Consider the following 26,226-nt stretch of genomic DNA (forward strand, 5'->3'; position numbering starts at 1 on the left):
TATAGCCTCCACATTGACTCTGTACTGGTACCCCCTGTATATAGCCTCCACATTGACTCTGTACTGGTACCCCCTGTATATAGCCTCCACATTGACTCTGTACTGGTACCCCCTGTATATAGCCTCCACATTGACTCTGTACTGGTACCCCCTGTATATAGCCTCCACATTGACTCTGTACTGGTACCCCCTGTATATAGCCTCCACATTGACTCTGTACTGGTACCCCCTGTATATAGACTCTGTACAGGTACCCCCTGTATATAGACTCTGTACAGGTACCCCCTGTATGTAGCCTCCACATTGACTCTGTACTGGTACCCCCTGTATGTAGCCTCCACATTGACTCTGTACTGCTACCCCCTGTATATAGCCTCCACATTGACTCTGTACTGGTACCCCCTGTATGTAGCCTCCACATTGACTCTGTACTGGTACCCCCTGTATATAGCCTCCACATTGACTCTGTACTGCTACCCCCTGTATATAGCCTCCACATTGACTCTGTACTGGTACCCCCTGTATATAGCCTCCACATTGACTCTGTACTGGTACCCCCTGTATATAGCCTCCACATTGACTCTGTACTGGTACCCCCTGTATATAGCCTCCACATTGACTCTGTACTGGTACCCCCTGTATATAGCCTCCACATTGACTCTGTACTGGTACCCCCTGTATATAGCCTCCACATTGACTCTGTACTGGTACCCCCTGTATATAGACTCTGTACAGGTACCCCCTGTATATAGACTCTGTACAGGTACCCCCTGTATGTAGCCTCCACATTGACTCTGTACTGGTACCCCCTGTATGTAGCCTCCACATTGACTCTGTACTGGTACCCCCTGTATATAGACTCTGTACAGGTACCCCCTGTATGTAGCCTCCACATTGACTCTGTACTGGTACCCCCTGTATGTAGCCTCCACATTGACTCTGTACTGGTACCCCCTGTATATTGACTCTGTACTGGTACCACCTGTATATAGCCTCGCTATTGTTATTTTACTGCTGCTGTTTAATAATTTACTTTTATTTTCAATTTTTTACTTAACACTTTTTTTCTTAACTTAAAGCATTGTTGGTTAAGGGCTTGTAAGCATTTCTACACCTGTTGTATTTGGCGAATGTGACAAATAAAATATGATTTGGTAAACAACTAAAGAGCTCAGCTAAAAGCGCTGCCTGCCTTTGTTAGGCTGACCCCCCACCACCCTCCACCGGGTTGTGTAACAACATTACTGCCGAAGAGGTGAAACCAGGAGAATTTAATCTGCCACTCAGTGGAAAGGATTTAAGTAAAGACAGACACACATCCACTCAGACTCACACTGGTCAGATTATGGGGACATCTCCCCTTCATAGGGTGCAGCACAGAACGGTTCGAGGAATAGAGGATTCCAGATTGGGTTGATGGGGGATTCTAGATACTAAACAGGGGATTCGTTTGAACATCAAAGTTAGTCTGAATGTCAACAAATGTACTGCGCTATACTCATTAGTTACTTAGCATCTATGTAAGCCTCACTTCTCTAACACAATGCCTGATTGTCAAGTTTGTTTCTTATTGATTGCTTGTGTTGATGGAAATGTACCACGTTTAGGCCTAGATTCAATCAGATCGTTAACCGGCGAAAGCCGACACCCGCATAGCTAATGTTTTGGTGGTGTCGGAGGTGTAACTGCTTTGGAGCTGTCAAATGGGTGAGCAGCCACACCCGTCCCACTAACATTAGAAGTTCAGAACGTGTGTAGGCTTTCTAGAAATAATGACACTGACGCGGTTCTGATTTAATAGAGCCCTTATAGCTTAATGTAAGATGATCTAGTTGCATAGTAGTGAGTGTGAGCAGTGTTCATACATTTGTCTGGTGTCTGGTTGTAATTATTAATTTCAATTGTGTTTGTTTTCCCTCTCCTCTACAGGGGGAAGATGGATGGTGTGATCAAGTGATGCACTTGAGGAGATGAGGAAAAACACTTCAGTCAAGCACATCAGTAAAATGTTCCTGCTGTTTTCAATAAATAACTCTCCTTTATTTCCATCCAAACATTTCCGTATGATGACGAATTCAGCTCCAAACTATAACCGTATTACCATTCCACCACGCAATAAGACACAATGTTACTGTAAACAAACCCCTGCATTTATTTACATTAAAATGAATGCCAAAAAAAAGCATTCCTATCACAAGTGGTCAATTGTTCAATATCATGAAAATAAACAAACCTGTTTGAAAAGCTATGATGAATATACAATCCATTTCAAACATGTTATATATTAATATTTTGGAAAGCCAACAATGTCTATTCAGATGCAAAAACAAACACTTGACATACATCTTTTTATTTAACAAACCCCAACTCAGAAGCATTGACAAAGTGTCCAGTGTTGCATATTATATTCGTACCTAATGCATTAAAAAAAACTAGAAGTGTGAAAACAAGAAAATATAGTCTGTCCCACACACATGAACAGACAGAAGCAATGGAAACATGGACACACACACAGATATACACTTGTGTACATACGCAAACACCCTTCACCACACTATTCTACATAGAGATACAACATTTGCATATTTATTCATAAATTAATAAGGTCACGTTAATCTAAAGGATATCATTGTCACTCAGTAAGGCCAAATACAGATACAGTGTATCCTACATGAGCAAATTCTTCCAGGGATCTCAGAGGATTTTATACTGAACAAAAATTTAAAACGCAACATGCAACAATTTCAAAGATTTTACTGAGTTACAGTTCATATGAGGAAATCAGTCCATTGAAATAAGTTGTCCCTCACATGACTGGGCAGGGGCGCAGCCGTGGGTGGGCCTATGAGAGATTGGCCCACCCACTGGGGAGCAAGGCACTGCCAATTAGAATGATTTTTTCTACACAAAAGTTTTTTTTTTACAGACAGGAATACTCCACAGCTGTCCGGGTGGCTGGTCTCAGACGATCCAGCAGGTGAAGAAGCCAGATGTGGAGGTCCTGGGCTGGCTTGGCTACATGTGGTCTGTTGGACATACTGCCAAATTCTCTAAAACAACATTGGAGGCATCTTATGGTAGAGAAATTAAGTTCTCTGACAACAGCTTTGGTGGATATTCCTGCAGTCAGCATGCCAATTGCACACTCCCTCAAAACTTTGTGTTGTGCACATTTTAGAGCCTTTTATATTGCGCAGCACAAGGTGCACCTGTGTAATGATCATGCTGTTTAATCAGCCTCTTGATATGCCACATCTGTCAGGTGGATGGATTCTCTTGGCAGAGGTGAAATGCTCACTAACAGGGATGTAAAAGAAAAATGGGAGAAATCTCAAGATTTGAGAGAAATAAGCTTTCTGTGGATTTGGTAAAATTCTGGGATATTTTATTTCAGTTCATGAAATCATGATACCAACACTTCACATGTTGCGTTTATATTTTCGTTCAGTATACATTATAACTTTTGTTGCATACATGTTTTTCCCCATAAGGGAGTTGGGCTTATAGCACTTAGACCATTTGTCAAAAAATTTAAAAAAAATTTTTTTTACATCCAGCGCATGTGTATCTTGAAAGATGAAGATCCCTAGAAAGCCCCCCGTCACAACAGATAGTAAATATATTCCCTTTGAAAACCAACAGACATGACACGAGGAGACAAAAGCATGGCAGAGCTTTAAACGAGCAAGACCAAAAACCATTCCAGCATGAACTACTGTATGCAAATGTAGCAGATCCAATCCTTTTCCTTCAAAGCAGCTCCCCCTCCAGTTCAATAAGAACCATACTTTCCAACATTGATAGAAAAACAAAACAGTCTCGAAACAAGATAAGTCTTTCTTCTAGTTACTGATATTGGCTAAATATAGTTTGAAACGCATGACCAGAGACAGTCCAAACACATGTAGAGGAGACATTGGCATTTCTAAGTGCTAAGGAGGATAAGCTGGACTGTCAGGCATATGGGCCTGCAGTGAGAGGTCACATTGTAAGGGAGACTTAAACCGATCCTGCTACAGTCATTTGAATAAACCACAAGCTCTCCAGTCCTCAAACAACAGATGACAGCAGGAGCATAAGTTAGCCTATGAAAAGCAGTTCTCTTAAATAAGCCAGTGGTAATAAGCTCTACAGATATATCTTAAAATATGCCATTGGTGCTAAGCTCTATACTTATATTGATTCAAAGCTGCAGAGCTGAGGTGGCCACTATGCTGTAAGATTCTATGATGGAATTTGACTTTTCCAAATCACCCTGTAAAGAATTCTTCAAAGCTCTTAGTTGCAACAGAAAATTGCTATATGCCACATTCCATTTAGATGGAACCACGGTGAGTTCCATAGTATGTGCACTCTGACCTTCCCCTGTTCTTGCATCTGGTTCTAGCTAGCATTGCTCACTGATGTTCAAATGAGGATGGTATGGGGAGGTGTATTTTGATTAAATAAAGCATTATCTCTGTCTCTGGTGTGTTCGTGTAGGATGGTGGTGCTAGTGAGAGATGTGACAGTCTCTGTTACGCTGTGGACTCTGCCAGCTTGCTATTCACTGTCACTTTCCTTCAGGGAGTGTCTGCTCGAACGCCTCTCCTCTTTGTCCTCTTCACTGAGGTGTCTCCGGTACAGAGGAGGGCTGTGGGAGGAGAGAGGAGAAGAGAGAGCTTTTTATATAGGAGAAACGCTGCTGAATTGAACCCTGCCTGAAAACTATGGTTGCTTGAGATTTGCAGAGGTCACAGGTCACATATCAAGCCTACTGACTCCATCTTCCTCCGCGGGTCAGGGCCATGGTCAGCAGTATAAGCTGCTTGAATAGAAACGCAGCACATTACCCCTTTCAAAGTAACAATCAATGCTGGAGCAAAGATCATGTATGGCTGCCAATAGCCAAACAAACCAAAACACTGCAACATTGCTAGATCCACAACACTGGTTTCATGCACAAAAAAACAGTAAAGGTTTTCAAAGTCAGAATGTGGACCTGTGTTTTTTCTCAGGTTTGTCCAGTGTTATATTCATTTATCTTGAAGCTTTCATAATCGCCATATGGTGAGATGGAAGGACAGGCTGAAAATAGAAACGGTCCAAGGTAGGACAGTTTAGCGTTCCGGTTTACGCTTTCATTACCCTTCGGGGGCTAACACAGAGCTTTGAAGTTGATGAAATAAGGACAAAGCAGTGGTACAGTGACTATACACTACATGACCAAAAGTATGTGGACACCTGCTCATCAAACATCTCATTCCAAAATCATGGCCATTAATATGGAGTTGGTCCCCCTCTACTCTTTTGGGAAGGCTTTCCACTAGATGTTGGAACATTGCTGCAGGGACTTGCTTCAATTCAGCCACAATGGCATTAGGTGTTCAATGGGGTTCAGGTTAGAGCTCTGTGCAGGCCACAATGATCTCGACAAACCATTTCTGTGTAGACCTTGCTTTGCATTGTGATGCTAGACAATTTCGCTTCACAATAACAGCACTTACAGTTGACCGGGGCAGCTCTAGCAGGGGCAGACATTTCAGGAACTGACTTGTTGGAAAGGTGGCATTCCTATGACGGTGCCATGTTGAAAGTCACTGAACTCTTCTGTACGGGCCATTCTACTGCCAATGTTTGTCTATATAGATTGGATGGCTGTGTGCTCGATTTTATACACCAGTAGCCAAATCCACTCATTTCAAGGGGTGTCCATCTACTTTTGGCCATGTAGTGTGGCACGCAGACTCTGCAGGAAAGCTGAGTAACACCACCTCTTCATACCAAGTGACTCTGCCCACTTGTTTCTATTATTATTGTCATGCTGTTGAAGTAACGGACCTACCGTATGTAAACGGTTCCCCTCAAACCAGCATATTAAATACATGGTGGATATATGCTAATGCAGTAATCAGTGTTCATGTTCAATCAGGTCTACAGTTATATCTTGTTGAGGCCCGGAGGGAGCACATTTAAAGTGGCCATGCTTGATGGATGGTTGTCTATTAATATGTGCACCAACATGCAGTTAGCTTCCTCACCATCACCAAGCACCATGTTCAGGGAAGAAATCTCTATTGTCCCTTTGCACTCGTACCCGTATACGGGTTGAAAATTGAAGAGTTAGGCACAGATAAACGCCTAAATTGGAACGCAGTGGCCGTACAGTGACATGCTATACTGTACCTGACGTCAAAGCTCTGGCTCTTCGCATGACAGCCATGTGAAACTTGAGCACCTCGCGCAAAAAGATGTTGTGCCCATCCCTCCTGCTCATTTGGCAACTTTTTGGGGGGCACATGTTTTGTTGTCGGGAGTGTGGGAAATGCTATAAATTAAGATGGCTATGTGTTTTGAAAGATGAGAAGTTGTGGATTATAATAAATACCGCTTTGATGTCATAAAAGCAAGCGCAACACCGGTGAATCCAAACGTGCACTTCACATTTCCACATCCGAAAGCTCAAGTCATACGCAGTGTCAACGTTTATGACGTTTGATGTACAGTTACAAGATGACATGGCATCCTAACCCTGGGTTGTTCTGAACAGAAAGAGCCCGTTTGTCTATTGTGAAGAACCTTTGCAGCAGCACACGCACTATCATCGGTTTGCCTGAATTGCACTGTTAAAGCCTAACTCTGTAATCTCATATTTTATAACTTACCTAGTCATTTTGGCAATAGAACAGACTTTCAAAAACTGCCCACCTGACCTAAATTGTGATTTTTGGTTTGCGTAAACAACAGGATGCAGGGTTGTGTTCCAAACAAAACAACTACAAGTGTGCTTGCCCTAGTTCCTCAACGGCACAGCTAGGAGAGCTCAAAAAACACCTTATAGTTGAAGACTCTTTTTTTGGAGTCATAAAAGTGCATTGAAATTGCTTAGGAACTGTGCACACTTTGGAGAGACCAGATAGTCCTCTCAAACCCTTGTCTTTGTTTTTTGTCTTATGTCGCATCTACCTCACATTTTCCAGGAATATTCTTATCATGTTCATAATGTATCTAGATTATCTTCTGATTTCTTTACCAACAAATGCAGCAAAAAAGTACAGTCAATGTAAAACATAACATCAACAGTGTAATATTTGGATTCAGTCTTGTGTCAGATGAACTGTTGTGTCCTCGCCTTTGGTCTAATCATTTCCCCTTTCAACTGTTCCTTTCAAATGTTACCCTTTTCATGCATATGCTTTTCATATTTTCTTCTGTAAGAAGTATCTCAATTTAGCCTTATCTATAGAGGCCAACTCCCACGAGTGTGAAGGGTTAACATGCAGAGACAATTATGTGTCCTGGTTTATTTGCTCAGGGACGGGAACCTGGCGCCACAACGCATCTTTCATCTAGCAATGGTCATGAGTCATCACTACAATTGAGAAAGAAAGGCATTGTGGTTTTTCACATCAACCCGGATACACATCGAGTGGAGGAGCACTTAAGGCATAAACTTGTGTTTATGTCAAAGGAATAAGTAAGTAAAGAAATCAGATACACGTGTTGATGGTAATAATGCTATAAAATATGTTTGTGGTCATACGCACATCCTTAAAAAAAAACATAGGTTCTGGGCTAATAAAGAATAATAGAACACCACTTGATTGACAAGGTTCCATCCGAAATGGGATCTTCGTCAGGTCAAACACACTGAGTGCTCATAATAAATATTTACAAAATGACGAAGTGGGTAACCTGGAAGGCAAGACAAATCAAAGTTACGTGACATACTCAGGCAAGAAATGGTCTGACATCAAACTCTTGATGCAGACCTCTAGGAGACATGGTACACAAACAGTGAATCCAATTACAATTCTCTTCTCGATAATAGATTATCAGCATCTCCGCTCCACCTGGGAGTCATGACATGTTCGATGCCGATGTATCTCAGAGCGAATGTCGTGACGATATTTATTATGTTCTGGAACCATTCCATGCACCCATCTCATTGTTAGTTAATTATTAGAGATATACAAACGTTTGTTGCACCCACCATGTGTCATGTCCGCAATGGTCATGTGAGGTGAAATGTGGATGTTTTGGGATGTGAACACTCAGTGTGTTTGACCTGACGAAAATCCATTTCGGATGGAAACCTTGTCAATAAAGTGGTGAATTGGGAGCTTTAACAGTGTGCGGGCCTTCTTGTTCTATACTATAAAGTCAACATGCTTGGTTAGTCACACCGTGCTTTCACTCCATTCCCAGGCATCACCTACTGCTGGCCAGGGGCTTTAGTCACTATCAGGCTTGTAGAGATATTTCATCACCATGCTGTCCATCTTCTTCTTCTTTTTCTTCTCATCCTTCTTACTTGGGGGTCTCTGTTCAGCGGCATCTTCCTCATCTGAGGCAGGGCGGGCTGGACCTCTCTTCACACTGTTGGAGCTGTGGTAGGAGACGGTGGAGGCCGAGCTGGAGGAAGAGGAGGACTCCGAAGAGGAGGATTCAGACTCGCTCTCTTTCTTCCTGGAGCCCTTCCTGGACTTCTTTCCCTTCTTCTTGGAGCTCTTCCTGCTGTGGCGGTCATCGGAGTCTGAGGAGCTGTCTGAGGAGCTCTTCTTCTTGGCCTTGCCTCTGCGGGAGCTGGAGCTGCTGGTGCTGTGGGAGCTGAAGCTGCTGGAGGACCTGGTGCTGTAGTCCACTGCCGAGCCAGATGCTGAGCGACGCACGCTGGATGCAGTACGGCCCAGACCCTCGTCGTCCCCCTTCACACTTTTCCGGTCATCCTCATCTTTATTTACCTCATTCTCTTCCTCGTCGTCAGACTCGTCCAGTTTGCTGCGTTTGAACTTGATGGGCTTGAAGCTGAGGACCTCGTTGATCGCCTTCTCCAGGTCAGGGTCAAGGTAGTTGCGGTGGGTGACAGCCTTAATGTCAGAGGTGTCTGGGGGGTTGTCGTCAGAGGAGCGAGGCTGGGCCGGGGTGGAGAAGCTGCGGCCTAGGGAGTGGGGGCTGTAGGCAGAGGTTCCTTGACTGAAGGCCATGCTCAGAGCATCATCATCGTCGTCCATGCGCAGGCCGAACTCACTGAGCCGGCTGCTGCGGGCCACAGATATACGGGAGTCAGCCTTGCTCACGCTGCCTGGGCTGCGACCCCCAGTGCGCCTGCTCATGCTGGGGCTGACCGAGGTCCCGTATGAATCGCTACGCCCATCATCCTTCCAGGAGGTGCTACGTCGCAGGCCACGAGGGCTGGTACGACTAACACTGGTGATGCTGCTAATGGTGGACATATTGTCATCATCCATGTTTGGCATGGCTCTACGGCTGGACCTGCTAGGGGCCAGGGAGGACACCATGGAGTCCTTGTCAAAGTCAGGGCTGTGTGGGGCCCAGCGGCGCTCCAGACCCTTCCTGGCCCTGCTGGTGGCCTCAGAGTAGGCCTGGGAGATGACCGAACCACAGTCATCATCATCTTGTGACTTCTTCCTGTCATCCTGGTCTGTAGACTTAGACTTGGCCTTGCGTAGGGAGGAGCGGTCTGGGGTATCGGACTGTTCCTTTAGCGTACTGAAGAGGGAGCTCTCGTCCCCCTGGCCTCCAATGGAGTCTTTCAGGTTGGAACGCTTCCTGTAGCTAAGGGAACTCATCACAGACACCGATCTGCTGTCTACTTCTTTGCCTTCCTTGCTACCTTCTGTAATCTCCTTAACCTCTTTGCCTTCCTTGGCATCTACATTCACTGCATATCTGAGATGCCGTGAAGAGGAGGGTGTAGGAACAAGAACACCATGGAAACAATCAACAGAGACACAGAGAAACATAGAGAGAGAAAATATGAGAATTTACAGACAATGAAATTATGAAATTAAAAGTTCAGAAGGATAAAATACATATGATTGAATCCCTGAAGTGTAGAATGCTTGTCAACATTCCCCAAATATTCCAGCAGCATCTAACTGAAGTTCCTGATGACACTTTGTCCTCTGAAGTGAGTGTAATAAGGAAAGTTAAGTTGTGAGTCGATCTGCTAAAGCTCGTCAAAAAGAGCAGGTATATATTTGGGGCTATCCTATGCTGTCTGCCAGGGGGGAGGAAATGCATTCATCTCAGGCAGAGCAGAGAGAGGGGCCATTTAGCAGGTTTGCCAGCTGGCCTTGGGCCACTTCAATAAATCTGACAGGCAGCACAGCACCCGTATCCCTCTTCCCTCTGCTGTGCCGCCTGCTGTCATTAGAGGGATGACAGGAAGGCAGAGAGAAATGACACCTAATCTCATGAAATACTCACCCTTCCATTCCACCCTGCCTCAGCTAATCCTGGGCTCTTTAGCTCTCAGCAGGGTAAACTCATATAGAAATCGGATGGGATTGAGGAAGCCATCACTGCTTTATCAGGGCCCAGCCAGAAGGAAGGGGGATGATAACATAATGAGGAGGCTGTCGACTGAGGAGGCTGATAGACAGACAGACAAGTCAAGGCAAGACTGACCTGGAGTTCTTCAGACTGCCCTCGTCTGACAGAGTCTTGGTGGAGCCCTTATTCTTGGACAGCCAGGACTTGACCCCGTCCACACGGTCCTCCACCTCTGAGTCCGTGTCCGACTCGTCACCACTGTGAGGAAGACAGGAGAGCAAACAGTGTTGTTATGTTGCTGTTGGTGTTGGCAGGACGCAGAGCTGTTTAAAAAGAGTCATCTGGGAGGGTTAGCGAGGATCCACCATAGAGGAAACCTGTTGGTTTGGACAGGAAGTACAACACAGAGAAATCCTATGTTTTGAATGTCATAAAGATAACAGCTTTCTGATTTAGTTAGTCAGACAGCATCTGTATTCCATTCATTGTGACAGTCACAATTGAGCAATTGAGGATTGAGCAATGCAAAGGCAGACAGTCACAACAAGCTTTAGGGAGACAACAGCAGTCTGTTAACGTAGAGCGATGACAGACCTAGAATTTTGCACCCAGTCGCAAACTAGTTTACCAGTCAAAATCTAGTGTTGGACTCTGCTACTTCCTGAATATTGATACAAAAAAATATCAGCCACAAAGCTAAAGTTGGCAAAAGTACGTTTGATGAAAAACCAAGTAGCCTGGTTTGAAAGAGAAAAAAAAATGATATTAGATATTGTTGCATCCATAAATATGAATGTGTATAGTCCTGAGTGCTTTCTCTTACCCTGTTAAATGTATAATCACTTATGATGGGGGCGGTCGAGCGAAACGAGTCATGGTGCCTCCGAGCACAGCGGAATGCAAATGAATGGAGCTCATGAAGGCGTAATTAACTCTGTGGCCATAGCGAGGCTTTTAGGATGTCTGTGGCGAGTGGCTGAGCGCGGCCTGTTGATGTAGATTGTTATTGGGGCTGAGCCGAAGAGATGGCCCTCTAGCCCTGGCCTTGACAATAACAAGCAGTAAACAGATACTGGAGGGAACCCGAGGAGAAATGATATTAGATCACGCTTGGGAAAGGTCGGCGGGAGCATTTCCATCCTGATTCATCTGTTCCTCAATCCTGCAGAGGTGAAGCTTCTCTGACACTCTATTATGCATCTGTTGCTTGATGGACGGGGGGGACGGACGGACGGACAGGGGAGTAGGAGAGGTGAGGGGAGAGGGGGAGGGACAGGGGAGTAGGAGAGGTGAGGGGAGAGGGGGAGGGACAGGGGAGTAGGAGAGGTGAGGGGAGAGGGGGACGGACAGGGGAGTAGGAGAGGTGAGGGGAGAGGGGGCCACCCACAGGGGCTAAAGTCTTAGGTAATGGACAAACGTGTCTGGGAACAATTAAGCCTAGCAGTGTTCATTCGTTTCTAGTACCAGAATGAACTATACATGAACATTGATAGAAAAGAGCAACAATTTGGATCATAACCAACAACATTCAGTCTCTGCATCAATCCAAACAACAATTCCAGCGTCTGTTGTGACATCAATCGAAATGGCACTATTTTGAGACGAGTGATAAACACCAAAAGCAAAGGACAGGTTTCCTTTCTTCTTTGACCAGTTTATCTGGCAAGGCTGTGGGACAGGATGCAAAGTGCTTATCATGAGCCAACATAGTGCATCTTATTCAAAGAGGTCTCAGATGATGGCTTTCTTTAATGGTATAGACCGCTGGGCTGCATCGCCCTGCTCACATTTACATGCCTGCTATTAAAGCCTCCCACTGCAGAGAGCAATACAGTGGTATATCATACATTCAATCAAGTCTCCATGAACAAAGTGTTTGTGTTGCCTCCCCTCTCTGCATGTGCAGAACCACAGTTCCATTTACCTGCATAGAGACAGAGATGTGCTCTCAGAATGGATGGAGGCATACAGTACACAGCGGCAGGAAGTAGGGGTGCTGAGGGTGCTGCAACACCCCCTGATAAATCACTAAAAATTGTGGCTGTCTGGACATGGACATTTGCTACCTTACTAGACTCAGTCATTTAGGGTCTCTCTCATTTTCAATGTATCAAACAAAGCTTTCTGGGGAAAGATAGTTTACGGACTGTCTCCCACATGCAAGGCAAAACTAATCTCTTTTTCCCACAGACCGAAACACACAAATACCTGCACTGGAGCAGCTGTGGGACAGAGGCGCCTTGTAATCGAGTGCTTTGCAAATCGTGTCACACACAATTTATGTCTTTGGCCTCACACCACTGGCTAAGCAGCGCTGAGGCTCCAGGGAGCAAACAAGCACAGAGAATTTAGAGCCTGACATTAATCGCTTATGACAATCGGCCTCCACTGGTTGTATATCTCTGTCCCACATACCTACAGTACATCCTCATGAAGCTCCATAGGGATGGTTCCTGTCTACAGTACATCCTCATGAAGCTCCATAGGGATGGTTCCTGTCTACAGTACATCCTCATGAAGCTCCATAGGGATGGTTCCTGTCTACAGTACATCCTCATGAAGCTCCATAGGGATGGTTCCTGTCTACAGTACATCCTCATGAAGCTCCATAGGGATGGTTCCTGTCTACAGTATTCTACACTTGCATCCTCTTGGTCCCAGCATTTCCTATCATGGTCAAACTGTTCACTGATTACGGCAGAGACAGGTCCATTAAATCCATGTTATTTGAGCAGTGTGCTGCAGTACACTGTGTACACACAGACTCACATACTCTATGGTCTTCAAAGGCCTGTACTGTTCAGGATATGTTTGTGTGATCTTCTTATGGCCATGAAAGGGTACATTGGATAAAGAACTGCCTGAAAATGAAGAGTGCATTGGAAAGGTTGACAACCTTCCTTCCCTCTTAATGTTTCAAAGTACATCTCAGATAACCTGGAAAGAGACGTCCAAAGATTTCATACCGATTCATTATTCGTTATCCCCTTCACACGCGCACAAAAAACATTCCTACCATTGTCACCTTTTATTGGTGCAATTACTCAAATCCAGATCAAAAATAAGTCCTAATCCTGCAGAAAATTCCCTTCACAATTCGATGGCAAATCAATTCTTCCATTAATGTTTAGCTCGCTGCTATTACATACAGATCAAAAGGGAGAACAAATGTGCTCCTAAGTAACCATGGTGATTCACTTTCTTTTCTCTTGAGCACAGCTAAGTGAGGAATCCACAAGCTTGATGCTGATGTACAGACAGACACCGTGCACTGTGCTGAATCACATGAGCTCGCCTGTCTGATGGCAAATGAATGAATAACAATGAGAGAAATTGACTCACAGGGCAGCGAAGCGTTCTCTCTTGGAACAAGCATTTAGAGGTTAATACTGACACAAATAAAACATGCTGCGAAAATGAACTGCAGACACTAACTACAAATCACATACAAAGCACCCTCTTTCATTCAAAATTGTGACGCACGTTTGCATTCTTCCATCAAGACATGACGAGCTACACTGGAATTGGAATGTTCACTTTAATTATGGGGCTTTAGAATAAATGATTTTATGTCCGAGTCCAAAGTGATTAAGACAAGCACGGTGACTTGAGTAGAGCAAGCTAGGCGCTGCGAAACAAGCAGCTCAGCCAACCACCCTCTACAGAGAGCAAACCTACCTTCCATCACAGAGAGTTGTAAACAAGTAAACAAAGACTCAACCTTTTGTTATTAATAGGTTATACTGTATAGAAATCTACCAATGCTCTTGAACATAGTGAAATTAGTTAGTGGGTCCTCAAAAGCATGAATGTAAAATAGCATGAAGGTCCATGGTTGTTGCCTAAAATAGGACAATGGTTCATGATATTTCATTGGAGAGTGATGCAGTATCGACAGGTGTTCCATGACCATGTTTAATTAAAAAATAAAATAAAATAGATCTCATAGATTTTCTCACAGCGGTGAGCATCCCTCAAACAGTTAGGTTTGTAGAGATGCTAATCTTAAAGTAGTTTGAACTAAGTTCCTTCTGCTCAAAATGTCATCATTAAAACAGCAGAAGGGCAACGTCTCCCTAATACAGCATCATTCTCTCGTGGGACTAGGATTGTAAAACCTTGAAAGCAAACAGTAATGGGAAGAGAAAGGATGCATTGTCTGTTCTTACGTTTTGTTCTTTCGTTTCTGATACTTTGTCACCATGTCTTGTAAACTGGGCGATGAAGTGGGAGAGGAAACCAGAGAGAAAGAGAAAAAGAGAGGAACAGAAAAGGAGAAACACAGTTAACAGTTTGAGACCAACCCAACCGGGGGATGTAGTGTGCCCCAGGATAGATCGAGCTTCATTGTGTGTGAAAAGAAGACAAGGCGGCTCAAAATAATTTGCTGCAGGAAATCTAATGAACATCTCTCCATACTGCACGGTTTTGGGCAGTGATTCAGAATACCAGCTCACTCATCCTCTCTCTGACCTCATTGTTTAAAAGGGAGTCTAAACTCACTCTCAGAGGCCTTGTATGGCAACAGTGGGCCTCAGAGGTAGTGTAACCCTGAACATGCCAATAAAAGAGACCTCAGCAGGCAGCTAAACAAGAGGACAAACCAACAAAGAATCAGGAAATGGGATTAAAGCAGGACAGACATTAAATAACAGGCCGTTGTTTTCTGTCAACTTTATTACAACTTTATTACAAAGAGAATCTGTCCTCTGACTGAAGAGAGGGGGGCACCTACTTGTTCACGAGGTCATCGTCGCCGTCACTGTCGACCATCTCATCCTCTATGGCGGCCTGCAAGTCTCCAATCCTCTTGAAGGCCAGCTTGAGGTCTGCCTGCAGACTCTGATTGGCTGCCTCCAGACTCTCTATGTCCATTTCCTGATGGATCATGATGCAGAGTAAGTGACTGTCACCCCAAACCCCTGTAAACCAAGACATCCCCACCCTAAATGAGGATATTAGCCCTGTATGACCTAACAAGGAGAGTCCAGTCCAAATGTCAGTACTCTGCTGACTGGACCCTCTTCCTTACCAGCTCGTGCTTCTTGCGGCTGGCCTCGGCCTCCTTCTTGGACAGCTCAGCCATCTCCTCTTTGATGTCCCTCATCTGTCTCTGTATGCGTTTGTTCTGCTCCTTCTCCCTGTTCTCTCCATTACCGCGGTGGTCTCTCTCCTCCGTCATCTTCTCCAGGTTCTCCTTCAGACGACCTGTAAGGCTCTGGGGACGAGGAGATGGAACTGGGTCAGAACCGCATAGAACACAGCTGAGACATCCAGCATAGGTGCCTGAGCAGTGAGCACATTTCACTTTGAGGTTTTTGGTGTGGTTAATGTAGTTGGAGAAGGGTCAAATTGAGGTCACTAAGAATTTCCAATTGAGCTCAGGTGTGCAGAAATCACAGCTGGCCAGAGAAAGATAGTATGGCTGTCGTAAAATATATTTCCCTCACAGCATTTGTTCAATGACCCAAAATGTGGCCTCACAGCTTGCCCTCTACCTCCCACATACAAGCCCCTCTTCTCTTGCTCTCACACACACACACTCCCTCCCCCTCCCTCCCACTCTCTCCCCCTCCCTCCCCCTTCCTCCCCTCCCACTCTCTCCCCCTCCCACTCACTCACTCCCTCCTTTTTCCCCTCCCTCCTTCTCTCCCTCACACTTTCCCCCTCTTTCTCCCTTTCTCCCCTCCCTCCCACTCACTCCTTCACTCACTCCCTCCTTCTCCCCCTCCCTCCCCCTCTCACTCTTTCTCCCCTTCCCTCCCTCCCCTCCCACTCTCTCCTCCTCCCACTCACTCACTCCCTCCTTTTTCCCCTCCCTCCTTCTCTCCCTCACACTTTCCCCCTCTTTCTCCCTTTCTCCTCTCCCTCCCTCCCCCTCTCCTTTTTCACTCACTCACTCACTCACTCCTTCACTCACTCCCTCCTTCTCCCCCTCCCTCCCACTCACTCCCCCTCTCACTCTTTCTCCCTCTCCCACCCTCTCCCTCCCTCCCCTCCCTCTCCCGTCTCACCTCCAGGCGTTTGATCTGGGTCCTCTCGTACTCCAGCTTAGTCTCGAGCTCACGGATCTTGGCCTCCTGCCTGCTGACCAGAGACTTCTCCACCATGGACTGCTCCTGGAACTCCAGCTGGCTCTGCAGGGACTGCAACTGGAGGGGGGCAACACACACACAGTGACATACTGAAGTACTGATTACACCACACTGAACACCTCCACTCTGCCCTATGCAACCCTCCCTCTACTTCTTCTATAATCAATACTAGGCCTGCATTCAACAGATATGTGTTTATGCCCAAAATAAATACATTCACCTCTTCCCTTCATCTGCATTGTGAATAGCATCCCCCCTGGCTGAAATGTTGGGAATCTAGCCAGCATTTTTGTTGCCTCTAATGCTAGTATTATCTGATGTGAATAGCCAATAAGCCGAGGATAGGATAACCCCAGTAGCCTCTACAGACCTAAATAACGATCACAGATCCCACTGCACAGCTTTGTGGAGGGGAATAAGATCAATGCTTTGCAAACTTGTTTCGTCTTAAGACTTTTCTCATATCTGATAAGAGGATGAAAGACATACACTAACTAAAAGTACCCAAAATGCACCAGGGCTCCTAATGAGGAGCTTTGCATCTGAGAGAAGGAGGATTTAGAGCTGGCCTTTCATGTCATTAAAGAACACAGTGTTCCTCTCATTGTGGATCTGTTAATCACTGCAGGGCTACAGGATTTAGATAGATACAATAGATAGATAGATAGCCATCTATCGCTGCCTTTGGTGGCAGCTCTTAAAACTACCTTACAGCAAGCAGAGTGAGGGGTAAGATCAGGCTGTAAGCAGACAGACAGAGCTCTGATCCTCTCCAGGTGAATGTGATGGTGTAGGTGTAGGACAACCTGTATGATTGTGCTGAGGGCATGATGTCCTCTGAGTGGCTGGTGAATGTGTGAGTAGATGGGGATGGGTGGGGGGCAGGCAGGGGGATTGGGGCTCCCATGGCAGGCAGCCATGGCAGTGTGTAGTTACCTTGTCCTGGATCTCCTGCTTCTCCTTCATGGCTTCCTCCAGCTGGGCCTGCAGGTCACTGATCTGGGCCAGGTCTCTGGCAGACTGTCACATCACAAACACACAGAGATAGTTACAGTATTTGAAGAGTTTACTTCCAAAACACTATATGCACCAATTTTTTACATGTGTGTTTTTTTCATCAGCAATTATTGGTTATGCGTACCTTCAGGTGTGTGTAAAATATTACTGTTGTCACATTTTTAATTCCTACATTTGAGATGTGTCTGAAATGTTCTATTTATTTTTTGCAAAATGCTATATATACAAACATACAGACACATCGTTTATCTCAAATGGAAATGTTCATATTTTTTACCATTGTATTTGTCATTTAGCAGACACTCTTATCCAGAGAGACTTACAGGAGCTTCATTGCTCAAGGGCACAAACAGATGTTTCACCTACTTGGCTCAGGGATTTGCCCAAAGCTCTTAGTCGCGAGGCTACCTGCTGCTCGTATATTTTACTGTGATATGTGGTCGTTTCACCTAGCCATCTTCATTTTACTGTAAGTCACTCTGAATAAGAGCAAAAATGTCAAATGTAAATGTTTTACATACAGATTTCATATTACTGTATTGAGTTATTTAAAAAAATATATATATGGATGTCACGTATAATAATCAGCTGTGTAGCTGAGAGGGATGTACAGTATGTGTCATAGTTATAGTGCAGGTCTACAGACCAGAAGCTGTGTAGCTGAGAGGGATGTACAGTATGTGTCATAGCTTTAGTGCAGGTCTATAGACCAGAAGCTGTGTAGCTGAGAGGGATGTACAGTATGTGTCATAGTTATAGTGCAGGTCTACAGACCAGAAGCTGTGTAGCTGAGAGGGATGTACAGTATGTGTCATAGCTTTAGTGCAGGTCTATAGACCAGAAGCTGTTCAGGGGCAGGGTTTACCTGGGAGACGGCAGCCTTGTGTTTCTTCATCAGCTCGTTCATGTCCTCCTGGTCCTCCTCCATACGAGACTGCAGGTCGTTCTTCTCCCTTTGCAGGCGGGACACCTGCTCCTCAAGCTGAGAGAGAGGAAGAGGGGAAGAAAGAGAAAGACAAACTTTAACAGCTGAGCTGTTTTTCAACCAGAGCCAGTGAACGTAATCAATGGTCAACAGCTGGCCAGTCATCTAATGGATATCTACCTGTGGCCTGACCCTGGTAGTGGATTAGTGTGATTTACTATAATCACACCTGATTGGGTCATTTAGGCCTGCAGACAGACCTTTGTGGCCAATGCACCATGTATTAGCTTGGAACTAGTGTCCTAAGGCAGATCGATCATCAGATCTACTCTGGAGGGAAAGACACCCAGCCTCTTAGTATGCCATCCCAAACTGGAGACATTTAAAATACCTTTCATAGCCATAAACACACCAATTAGCAGCTCTACAGGGTCACTCTCTGTCCTCTCTCTGTCCCCAGAGGACCACAAGTGTCACTCTCTTCCCGCAATTTCCTCTAAAACACAGAAAGCACTCTCATGGGAAGTGATTATGGAATGCATTAATGAGGACATAAAAAACATCAACAATGCTAATTAAACCATTAGCACATAATCGAGAAATGGGCCATTTCCAGAAAAAACTAAAATGTCAATGATGATGGGGGGGGGGGGGATTTGTGCATATTCGTGACAGTGTTTTAACACACACTAAAATAGTCTACCCTGTGTGAAAGGGAGAGTCAAATAAACTGTTTTTACTGTTTTTAATAACACTGTTTGGTTTTGTTGTGTAAAAAATGTAGAAAAGCGCTGTAATTACACAAATACGGAATGATTTCCTTAACAAAAAAATGTGTCGATTGTGTATCACTACAATAAACAGGGTCATCAAGCATGCAATCTCATTAGAATATACCAATCTGCATTTCTGTTCAATTAAATTAAAATTGCATGGACAGAAATGGTTCCTGTCACATAAACACGGAGTATAAAAAACATTAAGAACACCGGCTCTTTCCATGACAGACTGACCAGGTGAAAACTATGATCCGTTATTGATGACACTTATTAAATCCACTTCAATCAGTGTAGATCAGTTACCAAATCAGTTCCCAAACCGGGGTACGGAGGTACGCGCAATGCTGTCGGGGGTACGCCAAATAAAAATGTGATTCACATTTTATTTTTAAACAGTACATTTATATTTCCAGCTATAAATTTGGGTGAGGGTTTTTCCCCTCGCCTGAGTAGCCTAATTTCACTGCCAAAAATAACATTTAACCAAGTAGTGTTCAGCGAAAGGTAGCCTAGTCAAATAATTAACATCCAATCAGATTAAACGGGAAATCTTCACTCTTGCGCAGACATTTAGAAACGAAACATGACATTTAGAAAAATAAGCCACAGGAGTTTTTTGAGCGAGAATAAAGATGACTTCAAGTAGTAAGACATGTATAAAAGCAACAGATACCATTAAAAAGTAGGGGATAGAAGCGTCTTATATGGTAAGCTACCGAGTGGCTTGGACAGGCAAGCCCCATACTATTGTGGAGGACTTCCTTCTTCCTACTGCCGTGGACATGCCTGGGACAATGCTGGGGGAAAAGGCCCAAAAAACATTATCAAACAACACTGTTCACGACATGGCAGGAGATGTTTTGAAACAATTACTGCTTCGCATACAAGCCAGTGAATTATTGGCGTTACAGCTGGATGTGTCAACAGACGTGGAGGGCCTGGCACAGCTCCTGGTATATGTGTGTTACAGCTGGATGAGTCAACAGACGTGGAGGGCCTGGCACAGCTCCTGGTATATGTGCGTTACAGCTGGATGTGTCAACAGACGTGGAGGGCCTGGCACAGCTCCTGGTATATGTCTGTTACAGCTGGATGAGTCAACAGGCCTGGCACAGCTCCTGGTATATGTGCGTTACAGCTGGATGTGTCAACAGACGTGGAGGGCCTGGCACAGCTCCTGGTATATGTCTGTTACAGCTGGATGTGTCAACAGACGTGGAGGGCCTGGCACAGCTCCTGGTATATGTCTGTTACAGCTGGATGTGTCAACAGACGTGGAGGGCCTGGCACAGCTCCTGGTATATGTCTGTTACAGCTGGATGTGTCAACAGACGTGGAGAGCCTGGCACAGCTCCTGGTATATGTCTGTTACAGCTGGATGAGTCAACAGGCCTGGCACAGCTCCTGGTATATGTCTGTTACAGCTGGATGAGTCAACATGAAAACTAAATACAGGCACAGACTGTGTGTGGGAAATTATTTAAGACTCTCTCCATTACAACCCAACATTGCAGAGTTATGTCCATCCTTTCAAGCACATCCTTCTCATTAACCTGTGGTGAGTTATTCACCATTTGTGATGAACAAATAAAAGGTTTTATATGTAAGATGGCTAAATAAAGAACAAAATGATTGATTATTATTATATTATAATTTTTGTCCTGGTCCTGTAACAGCTCTTTGTCACTTCCCACAAGCCGGGTTGTGACAAAAACGAACTCATATTCTTATGTTTAATAAATGTATTGTATAGTGTGTATGTGGCAGGCTTACAATGATAGAAATTTTTTTACATTTGAGAGTGCGCTGACCCAGGTCTAGAGGGGGTATATGCAGCTAGAGGTTGAATGTTCGAAGGGGTACGGGACTAAAAAAGGTTTGGGAACCACTGGTATAGATGAAGGGGAGGAGACAGGTTAAAGAAGGATGTTTAAGCCTCAAGACAACTGAGACACACACAAAAGTACAGACACACATTGTGATATTGAACATTTTGTGTTGTGGATATGTGCTGGTGTAGGGATGTTATATGATGTACTGTTCTATCTTTAGCTCATTCAGTACGAACATAGTTCCCTGTTTTATCTGTTGTTTTATATGCAATGTGGGTGCATTGGTGTGTTTGGACCCCAGGAAGAGTAGCTGCTGCCTTGGCAGGAACTAATGGGGATCCATAATAAATACAAATACATGGATTGTGTATGTGTGCCATTCAGAGGGTGAATGGGCAAGATAAAAGTGCCTTTTGAACAGGTTATAGTAGTAGATGCCAGGCAAACCGGTTTGTGTCAAACTGCAACGCTGCTGGGTTTTTCATGCTCAACAGTTTTCCGTGTGTATCAAGAATGATCAACCACTCCAAAAGACATCCAGACAACATGACACAACTGTAGGAAGCATTGGAGTCAACATAGGCCAGCATCCTTTGACACCTTGTAGAGTCCATGCCCCAACTAATTGAGGCTGTCCTGAGGGCAAAATGGGGGGGGGGGCAACTCAATATTAGGAAAGTGTTCCTAATGTTTGGCATACTCAGTGTATGTTTTACCTAGATAAATGGCTATCTTGACTGATTTAACTGTGAGTCTGTAAGCCCTTTTAAAAGGATATTGAAATACAGCACAGCACAGGATGTGGACGTACTCCGTACTCTGTGTGCAGTTCACACTAGGCAGCTATAATGGTAGGGAATCCTCTCATATTGAGACGGGACAGCTGAGGGAGCTCTCACTCACCGACATCTTGACTTTGACCACGTCCTCCATCTGGATGTGCAGGTCCTCGATCTCTATCTCCATGCCCTTACGAGACTTCACCGCCGCTGCACACGTGAACTCTGACTCCTCCAGCTGTGAATGGATATATAACAGGAGGAGGAAGCGGAGGTGGAGGAAGAGAAGGGAAGAGAGGATTAGAAGGTCAAGGTCCGGGAAAATAAGAAATCTTCAGAAATCACTAAATGTAACACCCTGTCCTTGATCGGAAGAGCAAGTGCAATACATTTTTGACAGGACTATTTGTAGGAGAAGAGCTGAGAATGTCACTGAAGCACCTGATTGACCTGATGTTAATAAGACGGGCCATGTCGTGTATTGTAGGGTGGTGTACCTGGTTTTTGAGCTGGGCGGTCTCTCTCTTGCTGGGGGCGTTGTTCTTCATGTGGTCCAGCATGATCTGGGCGTCAGCCAGCAGCACTTTGGTGCGTTTCAGGTCCTTCCTCAGCCTCTTCTCTGTCTCCACGTCCCTGCAGCCCACCTAGAGATGAACACGCAAACAGTCTCTGGGTCATTCCACCAATTCGGTAGAACGGACTTCTATTTTACAGGCTGACTACACCGCTCGCGTTGCAAAATACATTTTGAAATCTATATTATTCAATCATTGCACCCACACTGCTCTCGTGCACCAACGAGCGTCTGCATTGCCAAGGGCTAAATAGAATTCAGTTCTATTTGTGACGCTACAAGTCCTGCCTCTCCCATCTCCTCATTGGTTTATAGAAGCAGATACCCACATGCCATCTCCTCAATGGTTATACCCACGTGGGTAACTGAAAGACGAACGAGGTCGGTGGCGGTAATGCACCTAATTTATGAAAGCTGCCAATCGCAATATAAAGTCAAGAGAAGAAAAAGCCTGGAAGGAGAGATGACTAGAAACGATTCGGTTGACTGTTTTATGTGTGGATTAATTGGCAGAGTAGAGGACCTTGTGCATTTCAGGTAAAAAACTCAATGTTTATATCCCAGGAAAAAATAGCTAGCAACAGCAAGCTTATTAAATAGGACAAATTAGCTAGCAAGTGCAAACTGGCTAGCTAGCTAATTTGCCATACATGTTTAATGCTTTTCGACCTGTCCCCAAATTAATATAATTGGTTCAGAGTTTGTTTTGATATTTTAACCTGCGTGTCGTGATTGCGTTTGATGTGGGGGGACAAAATACATTTAAGCATGATGGCGCACGCGTGCAGCTGGTTTAGGTTCCGTGTTAGCCCTTGGCAATGCAGAAGCTCGTTGGCGCGTGCATGCAGTGTGGGTGCAATAATTGAACAATATAGATTTCTACATTTATTTTGCAAAGCGACGTGAGCACTGTAGACAGCCTGTCAGAGTGATTTAAAAATGTATATTTAATTATTTTATTTATTTAACTAGGAAATTCAGTTAAGAACAAATTCTTATTTACAATGACGGGGTGATGAGCACAAACACATCAGTAACAGTGTGATGGAGTACCTGGTCCTGGGCAGACAGCAGTTTGGTCTCCAGCTCTCTCCTCTCACGCAGGACTTTCTGCTTGTCATCATACTCCTCCTCCAGCTGTACCTCCATCTGCTTCAGCTGTAGAATGGACATACAGACAGAGACAGCCAGGAGGAAGATAAGTAGACTCCGTAAACTTGGTCTCTGTGGATGGTTTGTCCTCTGACAAATCAACTGTAAATTTCAGTGTTCCTCAAGGCTCCGTTTTAAGGACTGCTATTTTTTTTCACTATATATTTTACCTCTTGGGGATGTCATTCGGAAACATAATGTTAACTTTCACTGCTATGCGGAAGACACACAACTGTACATTTCAATGGAACATGGTGAAGCCCCAAAATTTCCCTCCCTGGAAGCCTGTGTTTCAGACATAAGAAAGTGTATGGCAGCAAATGTTCTACTTTTAAACTCAGACAAAACAGAGATGCTAGTTCTAAACACGGCTGCTAGAACCTTGACTAGAACCAAAAAATTTGATCATATTACTCCAGTGCTAGCCTCTCTTCACTGCAAGGGCTGATTTCAAGGTTTTACGGCTAACCTACAAAGCATTACATGGGCTTGCTCCTACCTATCTTTACGATTTGGTCCTGGCCGTACATACCTACACGTACGCTACGATCACAAGACGCAGGCCTCCTTACTGTCCCTAGAATTTCTAAGCAAACAGCTGGAGGCAGGGCTTTCTCCTATAGAGCTCCATTTTTATGGAATAGTCTGCTTATCCGTGTGAGAGACGCAGACTTGGTCTTTATTGAAGACTCATCTCTTCAGTGGGTCATATGATTGAGTGTAGTCTGGCCCAGGAGTGTGAAGGTGAACGGAAAGGCACTGGAGCAACGAACCACCCTTGCTGTCTCTGGCTCGCCGGTTCCCCTCTCCCCAGTGGGATTCTCTGCCTCTAACCCTATTACAGGGGCTGAGTCACTGGCTAACTGATGCTCTTCCATGCCATCTCTAGGATGGGTGCGTCACTTGAGTGGGTTGAGTCTCTGACGTGGTCTTCCTGTCCGGGTTGGCTCCATCCCCTTGGGTTGTGCCGTGGGGTTATCTTTGTGAGCTATACTCGGCCTTGTCCCAGGATGGTAAGTTGGTGGTTGAATATATCCCTCTAGTGGTGTGGGGGTTGTGCTTTGGCAAAGTGGGTGGGGTTATGTCCTGCCTGTTTGGCCCTGTCCCGGGGTATCGTCGGACAGGGCCACAGTGTCTCCCGACCCCTCCTGTCTAAGCCTCCAGTATTTATTCTGCAATAGTTTGTGTGTCGGGGGGCTAGGGTCAGTCTGTTATATCTGGAGTATTTATCCTGTCTATCCGGTGTCCTGTGTTAATTTAAGCATTTTCTCTCTCTCTCTCTTGCTGTCCCCAGTCCACCTGGTCGTGCTGCTGCTCCAGTTTCAACTGTTCTGCCTGTGGCTATGGAACCCTGACCAGTTCACCGGACGTGCTACCTGTCCCAGACCTGCTGTTTTCAACTCTCTAGAGACAGCAGGAGCAGTAGAGTTACTCTGAATTATCGGCTATGAAAAGCCAACTGAGGTGCTGACCTGTTGCACCCTCGACAACCACTGTGATTATTATTATTTGACCCTGCTGTTCATCTATAAACATTTGAACATCTTGGCCATGTTCTGTTATAATTTCCACCCGGCACAGCCAGAATAGGACTGGCCACCTCTCAGAGGGATCAATGTCATACTCTATGCGGCACTAAATGCCTGACTGTCAATGTGAAATTACTGTGGGTAAAAATGTATAAAGAATTGTACAAGTACGTAATCAAAACATTCCAAAGGACGACAAATCACGCCAACAGTCATTTCCAGATATGGTTGCCATGACTTGTTGCTATTGGGGAAATTAAGGCAGTCAAGATAGGAATTCAGAGTACAGCGTAATTTGACACTATTGCCTACACATTATTGTATGTGTTAGTTTAAGTGCCTGTCAGAGCGGTTGTATACTGGACATGGGTCGGCATGTTGTTTTTCTAAAGTAGGGAGGTTATGCATAGCTGATAAAACACAAATAGGACTGCTGTGGAAAATACAGTCGTGTGCTGAGTGTGAGCAGGCCTCCATACCTTCTTACTGCAGGACTGCCTGATCTCCTCCACCTCCTCATCTTTGCTCTCGATGTCTTTGGAGTGGGTCTGCCGCAGACTCACCATCTCCATCTCCAGACGCAGCTTGGCCTGAAGGACACACACAAATAGACTGTTATAGACCGGCAACTCCTATAAGGGCTCTGTATTGTTCCCCTCTTCACCTCCTCTCTTCCTCCACTACCTGCTCCAGCATCTGGATGGTCCCGGCCTGCTCGTCCAGCTCCTCTTCCTGGTCTTTGACCTTGGCCTCCAGGTCGCGGAGGGTCTTCTTGGTCTTGGACAGCGACGCCTCGTCCTTGGACTCCTGGGAGGACAGGTCCTGTAGCTCCGCATCCAGCTGCTCCACCTTCAGCTGGACGGCACACAGCTCCATGTCTTTGTCCTGCAGACAGGCAAGCAGGTAGGCAGGGGGCAGTAAAAAGACAGAGATACTCAGAGGACTCCTGGACCAGGCCAGACATACAGAGGACATGGAGAACATGGTCTTCCCAGGGGCAACGATAACATTATGATCTATCATCCTTGTCCAGCTGGTACCTGCAGCTGCTGGCGCAGACTGAACAGCTCCCCAGTCATCATGTCTCTCTCCCGGCACAGCTTCTCTCTCAGGTTCTTCTCCCTCAGCACCTCGTCCTGGGCCTGGTTCTGCTCCAAGTCAAACCTGCAACACACAACACTCATGTTACACTACTGGCAGGCCGTCATACAGCCTCAAGACCTCTCCTAAGATCAAATATTTAACCAGGGCCATTTGTTGAGTTAA

General features: G+C 45.1%; 1 protein-coding gene across 11 annotated transcripts in view; it reads right to left on the minus strand.

Moving 5' to 3' along the window:
* Positions 1–2,015: 2,015 nt before the first annotated feature.
* Positions 2,016–26,226, minus strand: part of LOC109872749 (unconventional myosin-XVIIIa) — a 110,703-nt gene continuing 86,492 nt past the window's right edge. For 7 of the 11 annotated variants that reach the window (XM_031808527.1, XM_031808526.1, XM_031808525.1 and 4 more), the window contains 15 exons: positions 26,001–26,124; positions 25,645–25,845; positions 25,440–25,550; positions 23,333–23,437; positions 22,203–22,349; positions 21,830–21,943; positions 18,256–18,372; positions 17,310–17,393; positions 16,293–16,430; positions 15,311–15,496; positions 15,014–15,156; positions 14,448–14,492; positions 10,414–10,536; positions 8,199–9,672; positions 2,016–4,633 (listed from right to left, as the gene is read on the minus strand). In XM_031808527.1, coding sequence (XP_031664387.1) covers positions 8,214–9,672; positions 10,414–10,536; positions 14,448–14,492; positions 15,014–15,156; positions 15,311–15,496; positions 16,293–16,430; positions 17,310–17,393; positions 18,256–18,372; positions 21,830–21,943; positions 22,203–22,349; positions 23,333–23,437; positions 25,440–25,550; positions 25,645–25,845; positions 26,001–26,124 — 3,097 coding nt within the window. In that variant the 3' untranslated portion in view covers positions 2,016–4,633; positions 8,199–8,213. The remainder of the gene's footprint in view (positions 4,634–8,198; positions 9,673–10,413; positions 10,537–14,447; positions 14,493–15,013; positions 15,157–15,310; positions 15,497–16,292; positions 16,431–17,309; positions 17,394–18,255; positions 18,373–21,829; positions 21,944–22,202; positions 22,350–23,332; positions 23,438–25,439; positions 25,551–25,644; positions 25,846–26,000; positions 26,125–26,226) is intronic. The other 4 variants (XM_031808530.1, XM_031808524.1, XM_031808528.1 and 1 more) reach the window with 3 other exon arrangements.

This window comes from Oncorhynchus kisutch, linkage group LG28, assembly GCF_002021735.2.
Source record: "Oncorhynchus kisutch isolate 150728-3 linkage group LG28, Okis_V2, whole genome shotgun sequence".
Lineage (NCBI taxonomy): Eukaryota > Metazoa > Chordata > Actinopteri > Salmoniformes > Salmonidae > Oncorhynchus > Oncorhynchus kisutch.